This window comes from Nomascus leucogenys, chromosome 8, assembly GCF_006542625.1.
Source record: "Nomascus leucogenys isolate Asia chromosome 8, Asia_NLE_v1, whole genome shotgun sequence".
NCBI classification, from domain to species: Eukaryota; Metazoa; Chordata; class Mammalia; order Primates; family Hylobatidae; genus Nomascus; species Nomascus leucogenys.
Genome location: NC_044388.1, coordinates 27,266,015 through 27,286,592, shown reverse-complemented (window position 1 = coordinate 27,286,592; position 20,578 = coordinate 27,266,015). Strand labels below are relative to the sequence as shown.

Sequence of the window (20,578 nt, the reverse complement as noted above, 5' to 3'; positions counted from 1 at the left end):
GATTACCACAGCCTCTTGACTGGTGTTCCCACTTCCATCCTCAGTCAACCAAGTCTATTCTCCACACAACAACAACAGGGATCCTTTCACAATCCAAGTTGGATCTTGCCAGTGCACTGCTTAAAGTCCTGCATTTCACTCAGAGTGAAAGTTAAAACCCTCACAAAAGCCCTACAAAGCCCTATGTAATCAGCTCCTCCATTTGCTCTGCCCCTCCACCATCCTGCTTGCTCACTCGGCTCTAGCCACCCCGCATGCGCCTGCACCAGGCCTGTTTCTGTCTTAAGGTCTGTGCCTGAGCTGTCCACATGCCAAAAGCTTCTTCTCCCTTCACCTGGCTAACCTCTTACCTCTTTGAAGCATTTGCTCAAATGAGCTTGACCACTGCACTTAAAACTGCAATTCTCCACCCCCTGCCCCACTACTTCTGATCGCCCTGACCGTGTGCTCTTTTTCTTTTTTTCCATGGCTCTTTTCACTTTTAATGCACTATACAACTTATTATATTTATTATTTACTGTTCATCTCCCCTGCCAACAACAGAGGCTCCGTGAGGGGAGGGATCTTTGTTTTGCTATCTGATAGGTCCTAAGACTCTGGTTCATAACTGGAGCTCAGTAAGTATACACTGAAGCAATGAATGAAATGGTCAGAGAAGCAAAGATTTACAAGCCTGATAACACCCAGTGGTTGTACATAGCTGGTGGGAAAAGAAACTGAATAAATCTTCTACAGGGTAATTTGTCAAGACATAGTTAACTACTGTATTATTATAGATATATATTAAAAGGCTTTAGAATGTTCAGCCCTTCCATTAAGTAATTCTACTTCTGAGTACACGGCCTAAAAAAATCAGATGTACAGAGACTTATGTGTAAGATGAGATTTCATGCAACCACTAAAAATTATACACATCTGGCTGGGCACGGTGGCTTATGCCTGTAATCCCAGCACTTTGGGAGGCTGAGGCGGGCAGATCTCCTGAGCTCGGGAGTTCAAGACGAGCCTGGGAAACGTGGTGAAACCCTGTCTCTACTAAAATACAAAAAATTAGCCAGACGTGGCAGCATGCACCTGTAGTCCTAGCTACTTGGGAGGCTGAAGCAAGAGAATTGTTTCAACACAGGAGGCAGAGGTTGCAGTGAGTTGAGATCGCACTACTGCACTTCAGCCTAAGCAACAGAGAGAGACTCTGTCTCCAAAAAAAAAAAAAAGAAAAGAAAAGAAAAGAAAAAAAATTAGTCGGGCATGGTGGCAGGCGCCTATAATTCCAGCTACTCGGGAGGCTGAGGCAGGAGAATCACTTGAACCCAAGAGGTGGAAGGTGCAGTGAGCCAAGATTGCACCACTGCACTCCAGCCTGGGTGATAGAGTGAGACTCTGTGTCAATTAAAAAAAAAAAAAAAAAAAAATATATATATATATATATATATATATATATACACATCTGTATTTACTACAGTAACACATACATTGTATATTATTATATGCAAACTCAGCATGTGCATATATCAAACCAAGTTCTCCTGACCACAAATTTAAATAAAACTCCTTCTCAAAGCACAGCAGATGTCTATTCAGATGCTTATCTCAGGAGGACCAGGGACAAGGGCACATATATTCAGTTCAGTTATTCTACAACTAAAAATCTAAACAGGGCTGGGTGCCACTTTGAGAGGCTGAGGTAGGAGGATCCCTTGAAGCCAGGAAACACAGCAGCCTGGGAAACATAGCAAGACCCTGTCTCTACAAAAAAATAAAATAAAATAAAAATTAGCTGGGCATGGTAGCACACCCGTAGCCCTGGTTACTCAGAAGGCTGAGGTGATAGTATCACTTGAACCCAGGAGTTCAGGGTTACGGCGGGCTATGATCAAACCACTGTACTCCAGCCAGGGTGACAAAACAAGACCCTGTCTCTGGGGGAAAAAACAAACAAACAGAACAATGTCTAATGTGTATTACTACCAGGTGTTACTGAACTTTTCAAAAAATCATCAGCATGTTGAAGATAGACCCCACCATTCACTCACATGACATCCAGCACAGAGTCATTCCGAATGACCTTATGGGAGACATCAGCTAGCAGGAAGAGCCCTCCATCTGTCCTTCGGATGCTAGCTGCATAGCCCGGCCAGATCTGCAATCTGGAGAGAGAGGTGGTCTTAATTGTAGGATTTTCAAAGAACACATATACTTCCATGCCCTCATGTGAACAATACTTTGAGGTGATACTGCCCTTCCCCAGTAGTAATGAGAAAGCCTCAGGAAACTAAGTTAATTGACATTATTGCAAACTTACTGAAAAACCAAACTAAGGAAGAGATTTAATTGATAAACTGTATTCACTACCATAAACTACTGCTGAGATTATACTACTAAATACAATGGTTGTAATGGAAAATTTCTTTCCAGAACATTCAAAAGTGAGGAAAGGGAAAAAAGTACCAACCTGTGTTGCTGTAGTACCATAGCACTTGTAGGGTCATAAAAGTTTCTCCCCACAAGCTTCATATCTAAAAGTTTCATTACCCTGAAATAAAAAGCAAGTATGAGTTTTCTAATAGAAGAGTAAAAAAATTATGTTCCATTATTCTTAGCTACATTTGCCTTTGGAAGTCTGAATGGTTAGAAATGTTTGTGCTCTTTGCAGAAGACAGCTTTTATATTGAGAACAATCTTGTTAAAAGAAAACCAAAAACTGCCAAAGCATTTGACTGAAAAAGCAAAGCAAAACGACAGTAGTCTTTTCCACTACTAGCTGACCAAACACTGAGTTGATTTCCCAGGTTTGATTACATTACTTTTCACCATTAACTACAAAGAATGCGAGAGCCCATTGCTAAGTGTGTGAATAACAGCGTGGCAAAGGGAGTTACGTTTATTCCTGGCAGTTCGACTTACTAGGTAGAAATTAGGTTCTATGGGCCGGGCACGGTGGCTTACGCCTCTAATCCCAGCACTTTGGGAGGCTGAGGTAGGCAGATCACAAGGTCAGGAGATTGAGACCATCCTGGCCAACAAGATGAAACATCATCTCTATTAAAAATACAAAAATTAGCCAGGCGTGGCGGCACATGCCTGTAATCTCAGCTACTCAGGAGACTGCGGCAGGAAAATTGCTTGAACCAGGGAGTCTGAGGTTGCAGTGAGCTGAGATTGCGCCACTGCACTACAGCCTGGCGATAGAGCGAGACTCTGTCTCAAAAAAAAAAAAAAGAAAAGAAATTAGGTTCTGTGTTTCATTAAATAAAAGAATAGCAGCTGTATGAAAATTAGGATGTTTCAAAAGAAGTTAAACAATTATGAGCTGTCTGTAATCCAAAAATTCAAGACCCTGAAAAAAAATCCTTCCAGCAAATATTTTTACACACCACCTCTTTAAGTAGCCCCCTTGTTACCATCACCATCAAATATGCACTATAAATAGCCGCTTTCAAAGTTCCTGAACACACCTGGAGGAACCCATTCCCCTATCCAGCTACCTCCAAACCTAATTTCATATATTCAAATCCGGTCTACCGCTTGTGAGATAATTTTTGAGTAAGTTAGCCTCGATACCATCCATTTATTCATTAAATGCTTCCAAACCCATCTAGAATATACTGTCACGTATTTCCATCCAAGTATCTTGAAGAACATTACTGTAAATACAAGACTGAAGTTAAAGGACAATAGAACTTCAGCTGTTTTCTTACCGACGGAAAACAACATTGTAGAAGGGAATGCACAGGTCAGAGCAGGGCTCCAAGATTTTTGTCATCTGAATCTTAATGCTGATTTCAGCACTGTCTGTTTTCCTTTGACTTTTTAATTCAAGAACCTAACAAATAAATACACACAGGTAAAACAAAATGACAAAACTAAGAACTAATGACCAAGTCCTAATCTAATTCAACTGTGATCTTAAGAACAGTAAAGTATCTTAAAACATTTTTCTACTCTTCCCCTCACTTTGTTGCCCACACTGGCAAAAGCACAGCATGACGACTATGATTCAGAAAAATGATTTGGTAAGAGATTTCCAACCAAGTTTACATTTGCAATTTTTTTTTTTTTTGAGACAGAGTCTCGCTCTGTCACCCAGGCTGGAGTGCAGTGGTGTGATCTCAGCTCACTGCAAGCTCCGCCTCCTGGGTTGACGCCATTCTCCTGCCTCAGCCTCCTGAGTAGCTGGGACTACAGGCGCCTGCCACCATGCCCGGCTAATTTTTTTTATTTTTAGTTGAGATGGGGTTTCACCGTGTTAGCCAGGATGGTCTTGATCTCCTGACCTCGTGATCCACCTGACTCGGCCTCCCAAAGTACTAGGATTACAGGCATGAGCCACCACACCCGGCCTACATTTGCAATTTTAAGTTACTCTTTATCACTGAGGTCACAGACTTCCAACCATTCCTTTCATGTGAGAAGGTGCTTCTTGAGGAATTCAAACCTGAAATGAGCCATTATGTCCTGCAGAAATCTGTCTTCCCCTCTATGAACAGAAAAGTACAACTCAAACGCACAGGAATTCTATGGTTTCCTACCCCTCAAAACACCAGTCCTGGGCCAGGTGAAGTGGCTCACGCTTATAGTCCCAGGGCTTTGGAAATTCGAGACCAGTCTGGGCAACATAGCAAGACCCAATCTCTTAAAAGCAAAACCAAACAAAAAACACCAGAGCACTCTTAGGGTTCATCTGAAAGTCCATTTCCTGTTTGGTCTCACTTGTTGAAGCTTAACAGGGAGATAGAGAATAGATCCATCAAACGCAGTGACGTTGCCGGTGACAGCTTGATGGTCCTTCAACATGCTGAACCTCATGCTTTTGCACTCCACACTGGGGCTGGAAAATAATGAAGAGGATTTTCCTTCAACTTGACTCAAACAGCAATCTTTATTACAGCTGCGCAACAGGTGCTAGTTACCCAGCAACTACTGCTCCATCTAGCGGCCATATTAAAAATTATCTATCTGACTAGAACTGACTCAAGGAGACCTGCTCACAGCTGAAACATCAGAAACCATAGGTTAAAAAAAAAATAAAAACCACCAAATTCTACCACCAAAGGACACCTGCCTTAGCATGTCAGTGTATATTCTTTCACATATACATATTTGTTTTTGAGACAGAGTCTCACTCTGCCGCCCAGGCTGGAGTGCAGTGGCGCAATCTCGGCTCACTGCAATCTCCACCTCCCAGGTTCAAGTGACTCTCCCTTTGTTTCTTTAACATTTGTCAATCCATTTTAAGAGGAAGGGTTCTCCCCACCTCCCTTTTTTTTTTTTTTTTTTTGAGATAGGGTCTTGCTCTGTCACCCAGGCTGAAGTACAGTGGTATGATCATAGCTCACTGCCGTCTCAAACTCCTGGGCTCAAGTGATCCTTCTGCCTCAGTGCCCCAAGTAACTGGGACTATAAGGGTACCACCACACCTGGCTAATTAAAAAAAATTTTTTTTTTGCTCTGGCTCGGTGGTTTATGCCTGTAATCCCAGCACTTTGGGAGGCCGAGGTGGGTGATCACTTGAGGCCAAGAGTTCAAGATCACTCTGGACATCATGGTGAAACCCTGTTCTACAAAAAATCCAAAAAAAATTAGTGGGGTGTGGTGGCATGTGGTTGTAATCCAGCTACTCGGGAGGCTGAGGCATGAGAATCATTTCAGCCTGGGAGATGGAGGTAGCACTGAGGCGAGACTGTGCCACTGCACTCCAGCCTGGGCAACAGAGTGAGACTCTGTCTCAAAAAATAAATAAATAAATAAATAAATAAAATTTTTTGTTGTTGTTACCTAAGATAGTCTTGAACTCCTAGCCTCAAGTAACTCTCCCTCCTCGGCCTCCCTAAGTGCTGAGATTACAGACGTGAGCCACTGCATGCAGCCCTCTCCCCTCTCTTTAATGCTCACCTCTTTGCTGTATGTTTCACAACAAGCCTGCTTCCTGGGATCCAATTTCCCCCCCTTTTCTGGCTACTTCCCTCTAACTGTTGTATGTGCTAAGCTCTGCTTTCTTACCTCATAGAAACTATTAACAGCAATCCTGTTGCCTTCTATAATTATTCCATTTCTCATTCCTCTTACAAACTTTTTAAATGAGTGGCCAAGTCACTGGCTGCTTCTCATGGCCTATGCCCTCCTTTGTGCTTTTCATCTTTCCTTTTTTTTTTTCCCTACAACTGTAACAAAACTAGTAGAAGATCACAACACCCTCAACAAGCAAATTCAGTTGCTTTTTTTCCTGTGGCCAAGTCAACCACCTTCTCATTACCTTCATTCAAATGAGTCCTTCCTTTGGTCTTTATAACATACCTTCAGAATATTTTCTCCTTAACTGTTCCTTTCTTCTCTCTTTCACTCCACTTCTTCCTCTTGTGTCATCAACTAGCAGCTGCCCTTCACAAATTCAGCCTTCCTAGTATAGCTACCTTTAGAAATAGTATGGAAGTTTCTGGCCAGGCATGGTGGCTCATGCCGGTAATCTCAGCACTTTGGGAGGCCGAGGCAGGTGGATTATTGAGGTCAGGAGTTTGAGACCAGCCTGGTCGACATGGCAAAACCCTGACTCTACTAAAAAAAATACAAAAATTAGCCAGGCATGGGGCGCTTGCCTATAATCCCAGCAACTAGGGAGGCTGAGGCAAGAGAATTGCTTGAACCTAGGAGGCAGAGGTTGCAGTAAGCTGAGATTGCATCACTGCACTCCAGCCTGGGTGACAGATTGAGACCCTGTCTCAAAAAAAAAAAAAAAAAAAAAAAAAAAAGACAAGAAATAGTATGGAAGTTTCCTAAAAAAACTAAAAATAGTACTAATATGATCTAACAATCCCACTTCTTGGTATTTATCCAAAGGAATTGAAATCAGTGTGTCAAAGAGACATATGTGCACTCCCATGTTCACTGCAGCACTATTCACAACAAGCAAGACGTGGAATCAATCTAAGTGTCCACTGAATGGATAAAGTGGTATACATACACAATGGAATACTATATAGCCTTTAAAAAGTACATCCTGTCATTTGTGACAGTATGAAAGGATCTGGAGAGTATTATGCTAAGTGAAATAAGATAGGCATAGAAAGACAAATACCATCTGATCTCACTCATATATGGAATCTAAAAAGGTTGAACTCATTGTGAACAGAGAGTAGGAAGGTGGCTGAGGGTTGAGGGGTATGGAGAAATAGCAGATGTTGGTTAAAAGGTACCAAGTTTCAGATAGACAGGTAGAGTTAAGTTTTAGTGATCTATGGTAACCATAGTTAACAATAGCGTGTATTTCAAAATTCCTAAAAGAGATTCTAAATGTTTTCACCACAAAAAAAACAGTAAGTAGGTGAGGTGACACATATGTCAATTAGCCTGACTTAATCTTTCTACAATGTATACAGATACCAAAACATCATCTTGTACTCATACATATACACAATTATTTTTCAATTAAAAAAACCTGAGACTTCATCGTCTCATTTTCTTCACAGGTATTTCAAAACACTCATTTTCACAATTCCAGCTAAGAACTTCCAGCTAATGACTCCTTTAAGATATTAAAAGAGAACACAAACTAATATAAACTATTTTTAAATAGTAATCCTAAAATTATTGATATAAAACTGAAGTTATCTTCTTTCATTTTTCTCACCCCTAAATTTAACCCTAGACTGTCACTAGAGAGACATCAGATGTTGGTATGATGGCTCACGCAGGGAAGGATCCAGGTTTCATAGGGCATGGATTTCACACCACTGATGGGGGAGGGGGGAGGGTTCTTTAAGAAAAAGAATACAAAATTACACATACAAAATAAGTTAAAAGATCATGGAAGACACCTAATGCAAGTTTTAAAAGGCCCTGAACTTAAGCTTCGTTAATTTCACATTAACTTCTAGCCTCATGTATAAATCTACACCCTATGAAGTTAAAACCGAGATTGGTAATATAGCCAAATCATACACAAAGTTTAAGATTAACCTTAAACTTCCTGTGAGGATGTGAGTAAAGGCATTATCACACTAAGATGTCCACCAGGAACTGTCCAGGACAATATTCAGTTATTCCAGGGGAACTATTTTTTTACTGCCCTTTAAGAAGTGAACAATACAAATGAAAGCTGTGAATACCTGAAAGTCACATGATATTGATAAACTGCTTCATTATGACATTGTATTTTGACAAGGTTCAGGCCCAAAGACTGAGGTGTTCCTTTTGATCCTTGCTTCACAATAAATTCTCTAGAAAATAAAAACAAAAAGCAACTGTATATATCAAAAACAAAAAAACAAAATAACTAACCAACCCACACAACCGACAACAAAAAGATTGCGGGAAGTAACATTTTCTCACATTTTGCTAGAGGTACACAAATCAAGAGGCAACACTTACAAAAGCAAGCTCTGAAGGCTAGAAGGCAAATCATTAGCAAGCCCTAATTAGATAAGCAAGGTCACTCTACCTTTCCTAGTAACATTACCAAATAAACTAGGCCCATTAACTAAAAACACAAGAATGAGTTCTATGGAGAAAGATTAAGTGTCACGATATTCTTCCTAAATTATTTCCTTATCTTCAACATAACAAAGAATTGTCTCAATTGGGAAGGAAATGAAAGGCCGTGAGTCCACTCTTTTATTGCATGCTGTATGTCCACTGTCAACCACATTTAACTTCAGAAATTGTCCCACCTTGGCCGGACACGGTGGCTCACACCTGTAATCCCAGCACCTTGGGAGGCCGAGGCAGGTGGATCACGAGGTCAGGAGTTCAAGACCAGCCTGGCCAAGATGGTGAGACCCCATCTCTACTAAAAATACAAAAAAATTAGGTGGGGGTGATGGCGGGCACCTATAATCCCAACTACTTGGGAGGCTGAGGCAGGGGAATTGCTTGACCCACAAGGTGGAGGTCACAATGAGCCGAGAATGCACCACTGCACTGCAGCCTGGGTGACAGAATGAGACTCCGTCTCAAAAAGAAAAAAAAAATTGTCCCATCTCTTTGTCAATCTCCCACTGGCAAAAAACAAAACACCCCGCAGTATTATTACACAGGGAGGAACCAACAAAAATAGATTTTACAATACTACGCACCAGCCAAAATGCAGAATTTTCACGATCATTACTAAGTAGATAAGGCAGTGCTCCTGACTTACTTTTCCTTGTGTTCCACAGTCAGAACCAAAGGGCGATCTGGAGAGTGCAGGGGAGACTGGGGCAGAGCCGGTGGTGATGACAGCTGCGGGGGACCCCGGGAAGGTGTGCTGAAGGCACAGGGAGGCTTGTCCACTCCTCTGCCAATACCACCTGCTGCTCTTCCCAGTGGTAATAAAGAAGCATCCGAAATCCCTCTTCCAAGCAACCTGAAATGCGGAGAGAGAGGCAAATTAGGGCTTTTTGTAATAGCTATGTCCTATCCAGATTATTCCCCCAACTCCACAATCTCTTCCTGGAGGAGTCAGCAAAAGGGATCCAAGTTTCAAATTCTCTCAAGCTACATATGCCAAGGCCAGGCACAGTGGCTCACGCCTGTAATCCTAGCACTTTGGGAAGCCGAGGTGGGCAGACTGCTTGAGCCCAAGAGTTCACGACCAGCCTAAACAATACAGTGAGACCCCGAACTATAAAAAATACAAAAATTAGCCAGGTATGGTGGCTCATAACTGTAGTCCCAGTTACTCGGGTGGCTGAGGTGGGAGGATCACTTCAGCGTGGGAGGTCGAGGCTGCAGTGAGCTGAGATCACACCACTGCACTAAAGCCTGGGCAACAGAGACAGAACCAATTTCAAAAAAAAAAAAACACAACATATGCCACCATGACTCATTCACCAACTGCTATTAATATTGACTGTCAAAGCCATCTTCCATAGCAGAATAGAGGAGAAAGTTTGACTCAACATTATTAAAGAATCACCATGGCTGCGTGCAGGGGCTCATGCCTGTAATCCCAGCACTTTGGGAGGCCGAGGTGGGTGGACTGCCTCAGGTCAGGAGTTCAAGACCAGCTTGGCTAACATGGTGAAACCTTGTCTGTACTAAAAATACAAAAAATTAGCTGGGTATGGTGGCACATGCCTGTAGTCCCAGATACTTGGGAGGCTGAGGCAGGAGAATTGCTTGAACCTGGGAGGCGGAGGTTGCAGTGAGCCAAGATCAAGGCACTGCACTCCAGCTTAGACGACAGAGCAAAACTCCATCTCAAAAAAAAAAAAAAAAAAAAAAAATCACCACGATCAGGGTAATTTTTTAAGAGCACAAATGAATTTCTGAACAGCCCAGTGGAGAACTACTTCTTACCCTTTTCCAATGCCTAGCTGTGTTAACAGCTGCTGACTACTCTTGGGAAATGCGCATTCTTTAATATAAAACCAGACATTGATTACGAGATGACATAACCCTTCTTAGAGTTGCTCTCTGAACTTATAGAGATATTCCATCTGAATTTGATAGTTACCTGAGAGGGTAACTTTACCCACCTACTCCAACCAACGGAGGCGTCTGCCATCTTGCTGTCCCCAGCTGCCAACACTTTTGGATCCCAAAAAGTGGGAGAGAGTTCCTCCCTGTCCTTGTGTACCAGATTAGCAGACAAGCCTCGACCTAAAATGCCTCTACCTGAAAGAAAGAACCAAACCCCAGCAACGACTATGAGTTAAACGTGTTTTAAAGTACAGTGTTTTTTTTTTTTTTTTAAAAAGCACAGTTATGTTTCTGAAAATAAACCATTTGGATTTTAGAAGAAACCAATCCTACATACCACTGAATTTCTCGAGTTAGTTTTCCACATACCTGATGGAAGCATTTCCCGTTTCAGAGGGGTCTTAGAAACTGTTTCAATGCCCAGGCCTCGGAACATGGAGACCAAACCCACAGACTCCTGTGGAAAGTCAGAGAATAAAGTTCTAAGAGGTAGTTTAAAACCCCAGAAACAAGGGCTTTCTTAATCTTGGTATATAATAAAAATCATCTTCAAATTCTATACATGTTATAAGAATAAAGGGAAACATTTTATAAACTTTAAAAAATACTTGTAACTACGTGATATTAGGTTTTAAAGCACAGTTACAGTTATGGCCCATGATTTGATGTATACAGTGTAACAAAATGCAACAGAATAGAATTGACTTTTCCATTTTGACTTGATAAACAGTATAAAAAATGCAACAGAACAGAGTTAATTTTTCCATTTCGATTTGATAAACAGTGTAACAAAATGCAACAGAACAGAATTAACTTTTCCATTTTTCTATTTTCTGCATATTAAAGGCAAGAGAGAACAAGTGTACTGGTTAATAAATTTCAAAAAAGCTGGATCATTTATGAGTATCAGAGGTTTGGGTAACCTGCTACTGTTTTCCTGTGGCAGTCTTGAATGTCTACTACTGTTATAACAGTTGGATCTGACATGAATAAAAGCTACATATAGACTCAAGCAATTCATTTGAGTCAACACGTAAGATTACTTTCATAAACTTTTCTCCCTACAAAAACAATACATTTGACAAATGTAAACTCTACTTAAAATAATCATAACTTCATTATTAGGTTCTTCGTATATTTGCTAACTCTCTTTGACATATTAATTATAGACAAACATTATTCTTAAAATTACTTTATAATTAAAAGTTTAAGAACATACACACGTTAAGTGTTCACACAGCAGCAGCAATAACTGAAGATCCTTTAAGATTTGGGCAATGAGCCTTCCAAAATGAACAAAAGTATTATTACCTCAGAGGTAGAAATTGCTGCTAGTATCATACAGCCAAAACCAGGGTGAAAATCTAAATATTTAGAAAACAAGAGGTTGTACCTTTAGACCTAACAATTACAGATTGAGGGATGGAGGGATGATTGCAAGCTAGAGGACCTATGGTACTTACCAAGTCCATCTAGCGTTCATTATGAGGTACTTTTTCATACCTCTAGAAACTCTAGATTTGAAATATTTGCCCAGATGTATCTGCTTGTTAAAGAAAAAAAAAAGACAACCTTGTTTCTGTTTAGGGCTTCCCAGTTTTGTAAGCACTTTGTTGTTGTTTGAGATGGAGTCTCGCTCTGTCGCCCAGGTTGGAGTGCAGTGGCGAGATCTCAGCTCACTGCAACCTCTGCCTCCACGGTTCAAGCAATTATCCTGCTTTAGCTTCCCAAGTAGCTGGGATTACAGGCGCCCGCCACCATGCCTGGCTAATTTTTGTATTTTCAGTAGAGACGGGGTTTCACCATCTTGGCCAGGCTGGTCTTGAACTCCTGACCTAGGATGATCCACCTGCCTCAGCCTCCCAAAGTGCTGGGATTACAGGCATGAGCCACCATGCCCAGCCCTGCAAGCACTTTGAAATCCATTACTTCCTCTGATGGCACACAGGGAAGCTGTATGCCACTCCTATGCATCCAGAAGTGGTCTTACCCTTTGTGCTGGCCCCCTCTGTGTGCTTGGTTCCTCTGGCTTTCCAAATACACGGCCTCTGCCTGCAGGTGCTCCCCTGCCCAGAGCTGGGTCCAAAGGTTTAGAAGCTTGTGGCCAACAGCCTGGCATCCGTACAGCCTGGCATTGAGATGGGTGGACAGGAGACTGGCCCCTGAACGATGGTCGGAAAGTATCCATGGAAAGGCTGTAGAGAACACGTGTGTCGATCCTGTTCTGGTTAATTACCTGCCAGCATTTTCAAAAGATTAAGGTTCCCAATTGTTTTCCTTTTCCTTCAAGACACACTCACAAAGCATTAAAATAGTATTTTGACCCAGTCCAGTAACACACCTAGCCTTCTACAACATATTCACTTCAAAGGCTTCTATTTGATCTGTAATATCCTAAACACCCTTCATTAACAATCCCTTAGAGCAGTGGTCCCCCAGCTTTTTGGCACCAGAGACTGGTTTCCTGGAAGATAATTTTTCCATGGACCCAGGGGTGGGGGGATGGTTTCAGAGTGACTCAAATGCACTACATTTATTGTGCACTTCATTTCTATTATTACATTATAATAGATAATAAAATATAATAATTATACAATTCACCATAATGTAGAATCAGTGGGAGCCCTGATCTTGTTTTCCTGCAACTAGATGTTCTCATCTGTGGGTGATGGGAGACAGTGACAGATCATCAGGCATTAGATTCTCATAAGGAGCATGCAACCTAGATCCCTCGAATGCGAAGTTCACAAGAGGGTTTGCACAATGAGCATCTAATGGCACCAGTGATCCGACATGAGGCAGAGCTCAGGTGATACTACAAGCCATGGGGAGCAGCTGTCAATACAGATGAAGCTTTGCTCATTCACCAACCTCTCACCTCCTGCTGTGCAGCCCAGTTCTTAACAGGCCCCCCAACCAGTCTGTGGCCTGGGGGTTGGGAACCCCTCCCTTAGAGGCCCATGTCCTCCTTGAACTTACTTATATTTTCTACCCAAATAGCCTCTCACAAAATTCAGTCCTGTAAGTTAACTAGCTGTTGTATAAGGAAGCAGTTTTTTAGGAGGGTCTCCCTCTGTCGCCCAGGCTGGAGTGCAGTGGCATGATCATGGCTCACTGCAGCCTCGACCTCCTGGGCTCAAGTGACCCTCACATCTCAGTCTCCTGAGTAGCGGGGACTACAGGCATGCACCACAACACCCAGCTAATTTGTATATTTTTGTAGAGATGGGGTCTTGCCATGTTGCCAAGGCTGGTCTCAAACACCTGGGCTCAAGTGATCTGCTGTCTCAGCATCCCAAAATGCTGGGATAACAGGCGTGAGCCACTGCACCTGGCTAAGGCAGTTTTTATGTATGAGGATGACTTTGGTTTATAAACAATTTCTTTTTTTTCCTTTTTTTTTTTTTGAGACGGAGTTTCACTCTTGTTACCCAGGCTGGAGTGCAATGGCGTAATCTTGGCTCACCGCAACCTGTGCCTCCTGGGTTCAAGTGATTCTCCTGCCTCAGCCTCCTGAGTAGCTGGGATTACAGGCATGCAGCACTATGCTCGGCTAATTTTGTATTTTTAGTAGAGACCGGGTTTCTCTCTGTTGGTCAGGCTGGTCTCAAACTCCCGACCTCAGGCGATCAGCCCACCTGGGCCTCCCAAAGTGCTGGGATTACGCGCCTGGCCTATAAACAATTTCATAGTTAACATAGCCATATCATAAAATTATTGTCAATAAATATTTATGGGTTTTTGCTTTGTTTTTGGCCTCTCTTTCCTACATGACAGTCCTAACATTTTTCCAGTCTATGATTGCACTAAACTCTTTTCCTTTATCTGTTTAGTTGCTTCTCCGAATCTCTATCCAATTCTTTTTTACAAAATTCTTCCTTCAGGCTGAGCACACACACACAGTGGTTCATGCCTGTAATCCTAGCACTCTGGGAGGCCTAGGTGGGAGGACCGCTTGAGGCCAGGAGTTTGAGGCCAGCCTTAGGAACACAACGAGACCCTGTCTCTACAAAGAATTAAAAAATAGAAAAAAAAAAATTCTAAAAAACTCTTCTTCTTTCAAACTCCATCAGAAGTCTCCAGAGTACACAGTCTTTCTGCTTTGAGCCTACAATACTTGCTCAGTCTCACAGGTTGCATTTAACACCCTTCTCTCTCCCAGGTTACCAGGGGTGAGGCTCTCCCTGGCTTCCCTACCAAATCTAAAGCCCATCAGGTCTCTTCAAAATCACTTCATAACCTGTAGATTGGGCGTGCTGGCCCATGTCTGTAATCACAGCACTTTAGGGGGCCGAGGCGGGTGCATCACTTGAGGTCAGGAGCTCAAGACCAGTGTGGCCAACGTGGTGAAACCCTGTCTTTACTAAAAATACAAAAATTAGTCAGGCGTGGTGGTGCATGCCTGTAATCCCCCCTTCTCAGGAGTCTGAAGCACAAGAATGGCTTGAACCCAGGGGGTAGAGGTTGCCGTGAGTCAAGATCGTGGCACTCCAGCCTGGGTGACAGAGCAAGATTCTGTCTCAAAAAAATTAAAAAATCACTTTATAACCTAGAGATTTCAAGACTCCCTCTTTAAGGGGCTCCTCTCATTGTCCTGACTTGCCCCTGATTCCTGAAAAATATTTCTTAAAGGAAAAGAATTTTTTTTTTAAGAGACAGGGTCTTGTTCTGTCATCCAGGCTACAGGGAAGTGGTGGCATCTTAGCTCACTGCAGTCTCAATCTCCTGTGCTCAAGCAGTCCTCTTGTCTCAGCCTCCCAAGTAGCTAGGACTTCAGGCACCTGCCACCATACCCAGCTAATTTAAAAAAAAAATTTGTAGAGACGGGATCTTGCCATGTTGCCCAGGCTGGTCTCAAACTGCTGACCTCAAGTGATCCTCCCACCTCAGCCTCCCCAAATGCTGGGAGAAGCCTCTTCTTAACTTTCAAAAAGCTGTCTTGACTGGGCATGGTGGCTCATGCCTGTAATCCCAGCACTTTGGGAGGCCAAGGTGGGTACATCACAAGGTCAGGGGTTTGAGACCAGCCTGACCAAAATGGTGAAACCCCATCTCTACTAGAAATACAAAAATTAGCCGGGCATGGTGGCATGTGCCTGTAATCCCAGCTACTCGGGAAGCAGAGGCAGGAGAACCGCTTGAACCTGGGAGGCGGAGGTTGCAGTGGGCAGAGATCACGCCACTGCACTCCAGCCTGGGCAACAGAGCAAGATTCCGTCTCAAAACAAACAAAAATAAAAAAGCTGTCTTAAGTATTAGCTACAGAGAAATCATACATTTCAAGAAAGGATTAACACACAATTCATAAGTCCACAGCATAAGTGCACACAGTTCAAGAACTTGCAAAATTTATTGAACTAAACTATCCTCTTTCACACTCTAAAATGCAGGATATGACTCCCTTTCTTGAAGGCTATATTTAACTGCTAACACCCCTTTTCGGTGAGCCAGGACTCTGCTCACACCTCCCCAACACCACCCAAAGAATCCCAAGCAATCAGTATGCTAACAGCTACATACTCAGAAGCGCTGGACAACCTCCCTTAAGGGACATCTGGAATCTTCCTCTTTGTCCACGCTTCCCTCAACCTCCGGCATCACTTCTACAGATTCAGGTAGCTCCCCACAGGGCCCTCTCCCAGTGTGGGTTTTCCCCTGGGATCGGGTAGCAGATACTTGGCTGACCGAAAGGTTCAATGGGGAGGGAACCCAGGACAGTCTGGGCCTGCCTCCCTCGCATCCCTGAGTGCGTGCTCCGCGCTGCGGCCTCGCGACTCGGGCCTAACCAGAAGCAAGGCCCCCGAAGGCGAGTCCCATCCCCTTTCCACCCCGAGAAAAGCACCTTTCCCCAAAGCCACAGCCCTGCCAGGGGTTCTATCTCCTCTCTCAGGCCAAATAAGAGGTCCACTTGGGCCTCCCGCGGGCCTCCCCTGCCGCCCCCACCTGAGCACCTTCTCTGGGGCCGTGGCGCCGGGCCTCGAATAACGACTTCCCGCCCCCGCCCGACCCGCAACCCTCAGCACCTCCCCGAAGGGGGAGGGGAGAGGCCCGGGAGGGCGGCTCACCCCACATGCTTGAGCAAAAGCCCACCCTGCCCGCCCCCGAGCGACCTTGGCCTGCCTGGCCTGCCGCAACCGGGGCCAGTCCTCACCTGGGCGCGAGTCCTCGCCCCACTGGCCCAGCTCCACGCGGCCGCCGGAGAAGACGGGGCTCAATCCACGCCCCAGGACCCACATGCTCCAGGGCCAATTTCCGCTCTTCGAGGCCTCCGGGCATGAGCCCATTGGCCACTTGACCTGTCGTTCACAAGAGCAAGCTATCTCATTGGCCCATCTGCAAGAGAGGCTCGTCCTTTCCAGCAGGTTCGCTGTGCACGGGAGGTTCGTGCGGAAGGAGCGCTGGAAGTTATGTGAACCTCAGCGTTAAAATGTGTTACGGTTTGGAGATCCTGACTCCCTTTCTGGGGGCAACTCCTATAAACAGATTTAGCGTAAGACTCGCGTGTTGAAATTGACTTGCCCCATTCCTGCCATTTAAGAGGATTAGCGATACAGGTGGTGAAAAATAAACGGTAAGCTCGAGTGCGCAAACACCTACTTCATATGATTTCTGCACACCACTTTCCTTATACGTAAAACAGAGATAAAAACTAAAAACATCCATTCATAGGGTTGAATGGAAATGTACACACATAATGACATAACGTATGTAAAATACTTAGCACAAGGAGAAGACGACCCTCGATAAATGTTGCCTATTTTTATTGATGCCTAAATCTGTGAGCCAAGAAGAGATTTCTAGGAAGCAGATTAAATTATTAGTGGTTACTTCAGCAACTACAGAATGATTTTACCCAAAGAAAGATTTCTGCCCCTCTCCCAACCATTTTGTCAAATAACTGCATCCGTCTCCCACACCCAGGTTTTACAGGGTGGTTGAGGTCAAGCTTCTGACGGCTTTGGCGGATGCTATAGAGACATCCAAAGGCTCTGCATGGAATACGCCTAGAGAAGGGTTAACCTAATCTTTTCCAGGCCTCAGATATCCCATGACTTATTTTAATCCACACATACAAGGGCCCTCCCTATCCTTCCCGAATGAGGATAGTCTGAAAATTATTGGAGCAGGATGATTTTCAACTCAGGAATCCAGTTGGCACGATGCCCCTTCACTGTTCCTAGATAGTATTTGCTTACCATGATCTAACATTTTCACTTCCTTTACCACACAACCTTCTTAACTTGCAGCTGTTGCAATGTTATGTTGTAAGCAATTCTCCTGCCTGTGCAAATACTTAATGGTAGCAAGTGCAGTCAAAAACAGTTATACAAACTGTTTTGTAACCTTCATGTGAAGATCCAACTCCCTGTTCTTTTAGGAACTCCGACCAAACTTTGCATGACACACTTATTCTATACACATGAAACTATTTTGGGGGCAGGATTCAGCAAATCTTCTAGTTGAAGTAAGGGAATAATAATCTTCAGATAATTTCTTGAACACGTCTTCTATTTGGGAACCTAAACCAAAAGCACTATTACAAAGGGTATGCACATTGAGTTTCCTAGATTTCTATATCTTGTCCATCCATGCAAGTGTAGGTGGCCTTTGTACAGTATTTCTAGCTAATCCAGACATCATTAACACTACTTATTTAACCAAAGGAAAATCCATATAGTCTTGCTGTTGATTGGACATAAAAATGGTTGAAGCTTTCTGAAACGTGGACATCTATTTAGGACATTTCAAAAGCTAATCAACCTCTCTTGGAGTTTCTATTCCCTAACAGAGTACTGTAATTGTTAATTAGCCATCCCTAGGGTATTGATAAAAAAGGACATACATAATCTCATCACAAAAAGATGAGTATGTGAGGTGATGGATATGTTAATTTGGTTTAATCATTCCACAATGTAAATAAATATCAGAATATCATACCATACCACATAACCATATGTAATTGCTATTTGTTAATTAAAAATGAAAGGGGCAAAAAGAGCACATATATCACTCTAAGAGATAGTATTTTGAGATAAATCACAGATTTTTTTTTTAACTCAAAAAAGTCACAACACCAAATTCTGTCCACCTGGCCCTGCCAGTCTCTAAAATTCAGAGTGAAAATGGCCCCATAACTATACATAATCTGAATTTTCCTAGGCAGTCATGACTCCAAATACCCTGGGCACTTGGTGCCCATAAATATTTCTGTTCCAACCATGTATTCTGGTTTGTTGTTGTTGTTGTTGTCGTTGTTTTTGCTGCTGTTCAGAAAGTAAGATCACCAGAGTCACAGCAAGATTAATGGCAGAAAATTACATTACTAGTGGGGCCTAAAACCTATGGGAAGGATTTCATTTAAAGTAGACCTATGTAGTATGTCTGGGTTCCTGGCAGAGATAAGTAGAAATCCTTTCAGGAGAAATACACCAGGCTCCCAAAACTTCCGTGTAAAAGGTATCAATAAATATGAGCTCACAAAACACATCAGGCTGAATCACAGGAGGACACACAATCTAATTTAAAAAATGGGCAAAAGGCATGGTGGCTCACACCTGTAATCCCAGTACTTTAGGAGAACGAGGTGGGCAGATGGCCTGAGGTCAGGAGTTCGAGACCAGCCTGGCCAACGTGGTGAAACCCTGTCTCTACTAAAAACACAAAAATTAGCCAGGCATGCTGGTGCATGCCTGTAATCCCAGCTACTTGGGAGGCTGAGGCAGGAGAATCGCTTGAACCCGGGGGGCAGAGGTTGCAGTGAGCCGAGATCACACCACTGCACTCCAGCCTGGGCAACGAGTGCAAAACTCTGTCTCAAAAAAAAAAAAAAAAAAAGGCGAGGGAGGGTGAGCAAAATATGTGAGTGGACCTGTGTCAATCCATTAGTCCCTTTAGTGTTACTATAAAGGAATACCTGAGGCTGGCTAATTTATAAAGAAAAGAGGTTTATTGAGCTCATGGTTATGATGGCTGGAAGGTTTAAGACTGGACACCTGGTGAGGACCTCAGGGTGCTTCCACTCATGGCAGAAGGCAAAGAGACCCCAGAAGGCCTGTGCAGAGATTACATGGAGAGAGAGGAAGCAAGAAAGAGAGGGGAGGGAGGCGCTAGGTTCTTTTTAACAACCAGCTGTTGTTGGAACTAATAAGTCCTTTAGTAGAGACAGGGTTTCACCATATTGCCCAGGCTGGTCTTGAACTCAGTGGCTTATGGGTGTGAGCCACCACCCCTGACTGGAGCCATAAAATTTAATGGAATTTGTCCTTCAGTATCTGCTGAGTATTGGTTTTTAGGACCTCCCTCCATGGATACCAAAATTCACAGATGCTCAAGTCTCTTATATAAAATTTTATATTTCCATATAACCTATGCACATTTTCCTGTATACTTTAAATCATCTCTAGATGAATTATAATACCAAATACAGTGTAAATGCTACATAAATAGTTGTTACACTGTATCATTTAGGGAATAATTACAAGAAAAAAGTCTGCACCTGTTCAGTACTGATGCAACCGTCCTTTTTGCTTTTTCCAAATATTTTTGATCTGTGGTTGGTTTAATCCATGGATGCAGAACCCGTGGATAGGGAGGGCCTATTGTAGTTAGATGAGACCTTAGACTTGCAATTGATACTGAAATGGTATAAGACTTTGCGGGCTGTTAGGATGGGGCGAATGTGTTGCATGTCTGAAGAACATGAATCTGGGGGGGACAGAGGGAGGAATGTTAGGGAGTGAATTGTGTCCTCCTTGCAAAACCTATGTTGAAGCCCTAATCCCCTGTATTTGGAGATAGAGTATGTAGGGAGATAATTAACATAAATGAGGTAAGGAGGAGCTCTAATCTGATAGGATTTGTGTCCTTATCAGAAGAGAAAGAGACATGAGATCTCTATCCTTATCCCTCTCTCTTCATGGAAGCACAGAGACAAGGCCATGTGAGGACACAGCAAGATGGTGGCCATCTATAAGCTAGGGAGACAGTACTCACCAGAAATCAAATTTGCCAGCACCTTGATCATAGAATCGTAGCCTCCAGAGCTGTGAGAAAACAAATGCGTGTTGCTGAGGCCACCCAGTCTGTGGTAATTTGTTATGGCAGGCCTGTCTAACTAGTAGAATAACAGATGTCAGCAAGGATGTGGTGGAACAGGAACCCTCATACATTGCCAGTGGGAATG

General features: G+C 43.2%; 1 protein-coding gene across 3 annotated transcripts in view; it reads right to left on the bottom strand.

The window, feature by feature from the left end:
- The window catches only part of PIWIL2 (piwi like RNA-mediated gene silencing 2), an 83,789-nt gene extending 66,741 nt beyond the window's left edge, over positions 1-17,048 (bottom strand). For all 3 annotated transcript variants that reach the window (XM_030816948.1, XM_030816950.1, XM_030816949.1), the window contains exons 1-10: positions 16,547-17,048; positions 12,386-12,631; positions 10,765-10,852; positions 10,452-10,590; positions 9,131-9,337; positions 8,103-8,213; positions 4,711-4,828; positions 3,699-3,823; positions 2,453-2,533; positions 2,034-2,147 (exon numbers count right to left, since the gene is read on the bottom strand). In XM_030816948.1, coding sequence (XP_030672808.1) covers positions 2,034-2,147; positions 2,453-2,533; positions 3,699-3,823; positions 4,711-4,828; positions 8,103-8,213; positions 9,131-9,337; positions 10,452-10,590; positions 10,765-10,852; positions 12,386-12,583 — 1,181 coding nt within the window. In that variant the 5' untranslated portion in view covers positions 12,584-12,631; positions 16,547-17,048. The remainder of the gene's footprint in view (positions 1-2,033; positions 2,148-2,452; positions 2,534-3,698; positions 3,824-4,710; positions 4,829-8,102; positions 8,214-9,130; positions 9,338-10,451; positions 10,591-10,764; positions 10,853-12,385; positions 12,632-16,546) is intronic.
- Positions 17,049-20,578: the final 3,530 nt, after the last annotated feature.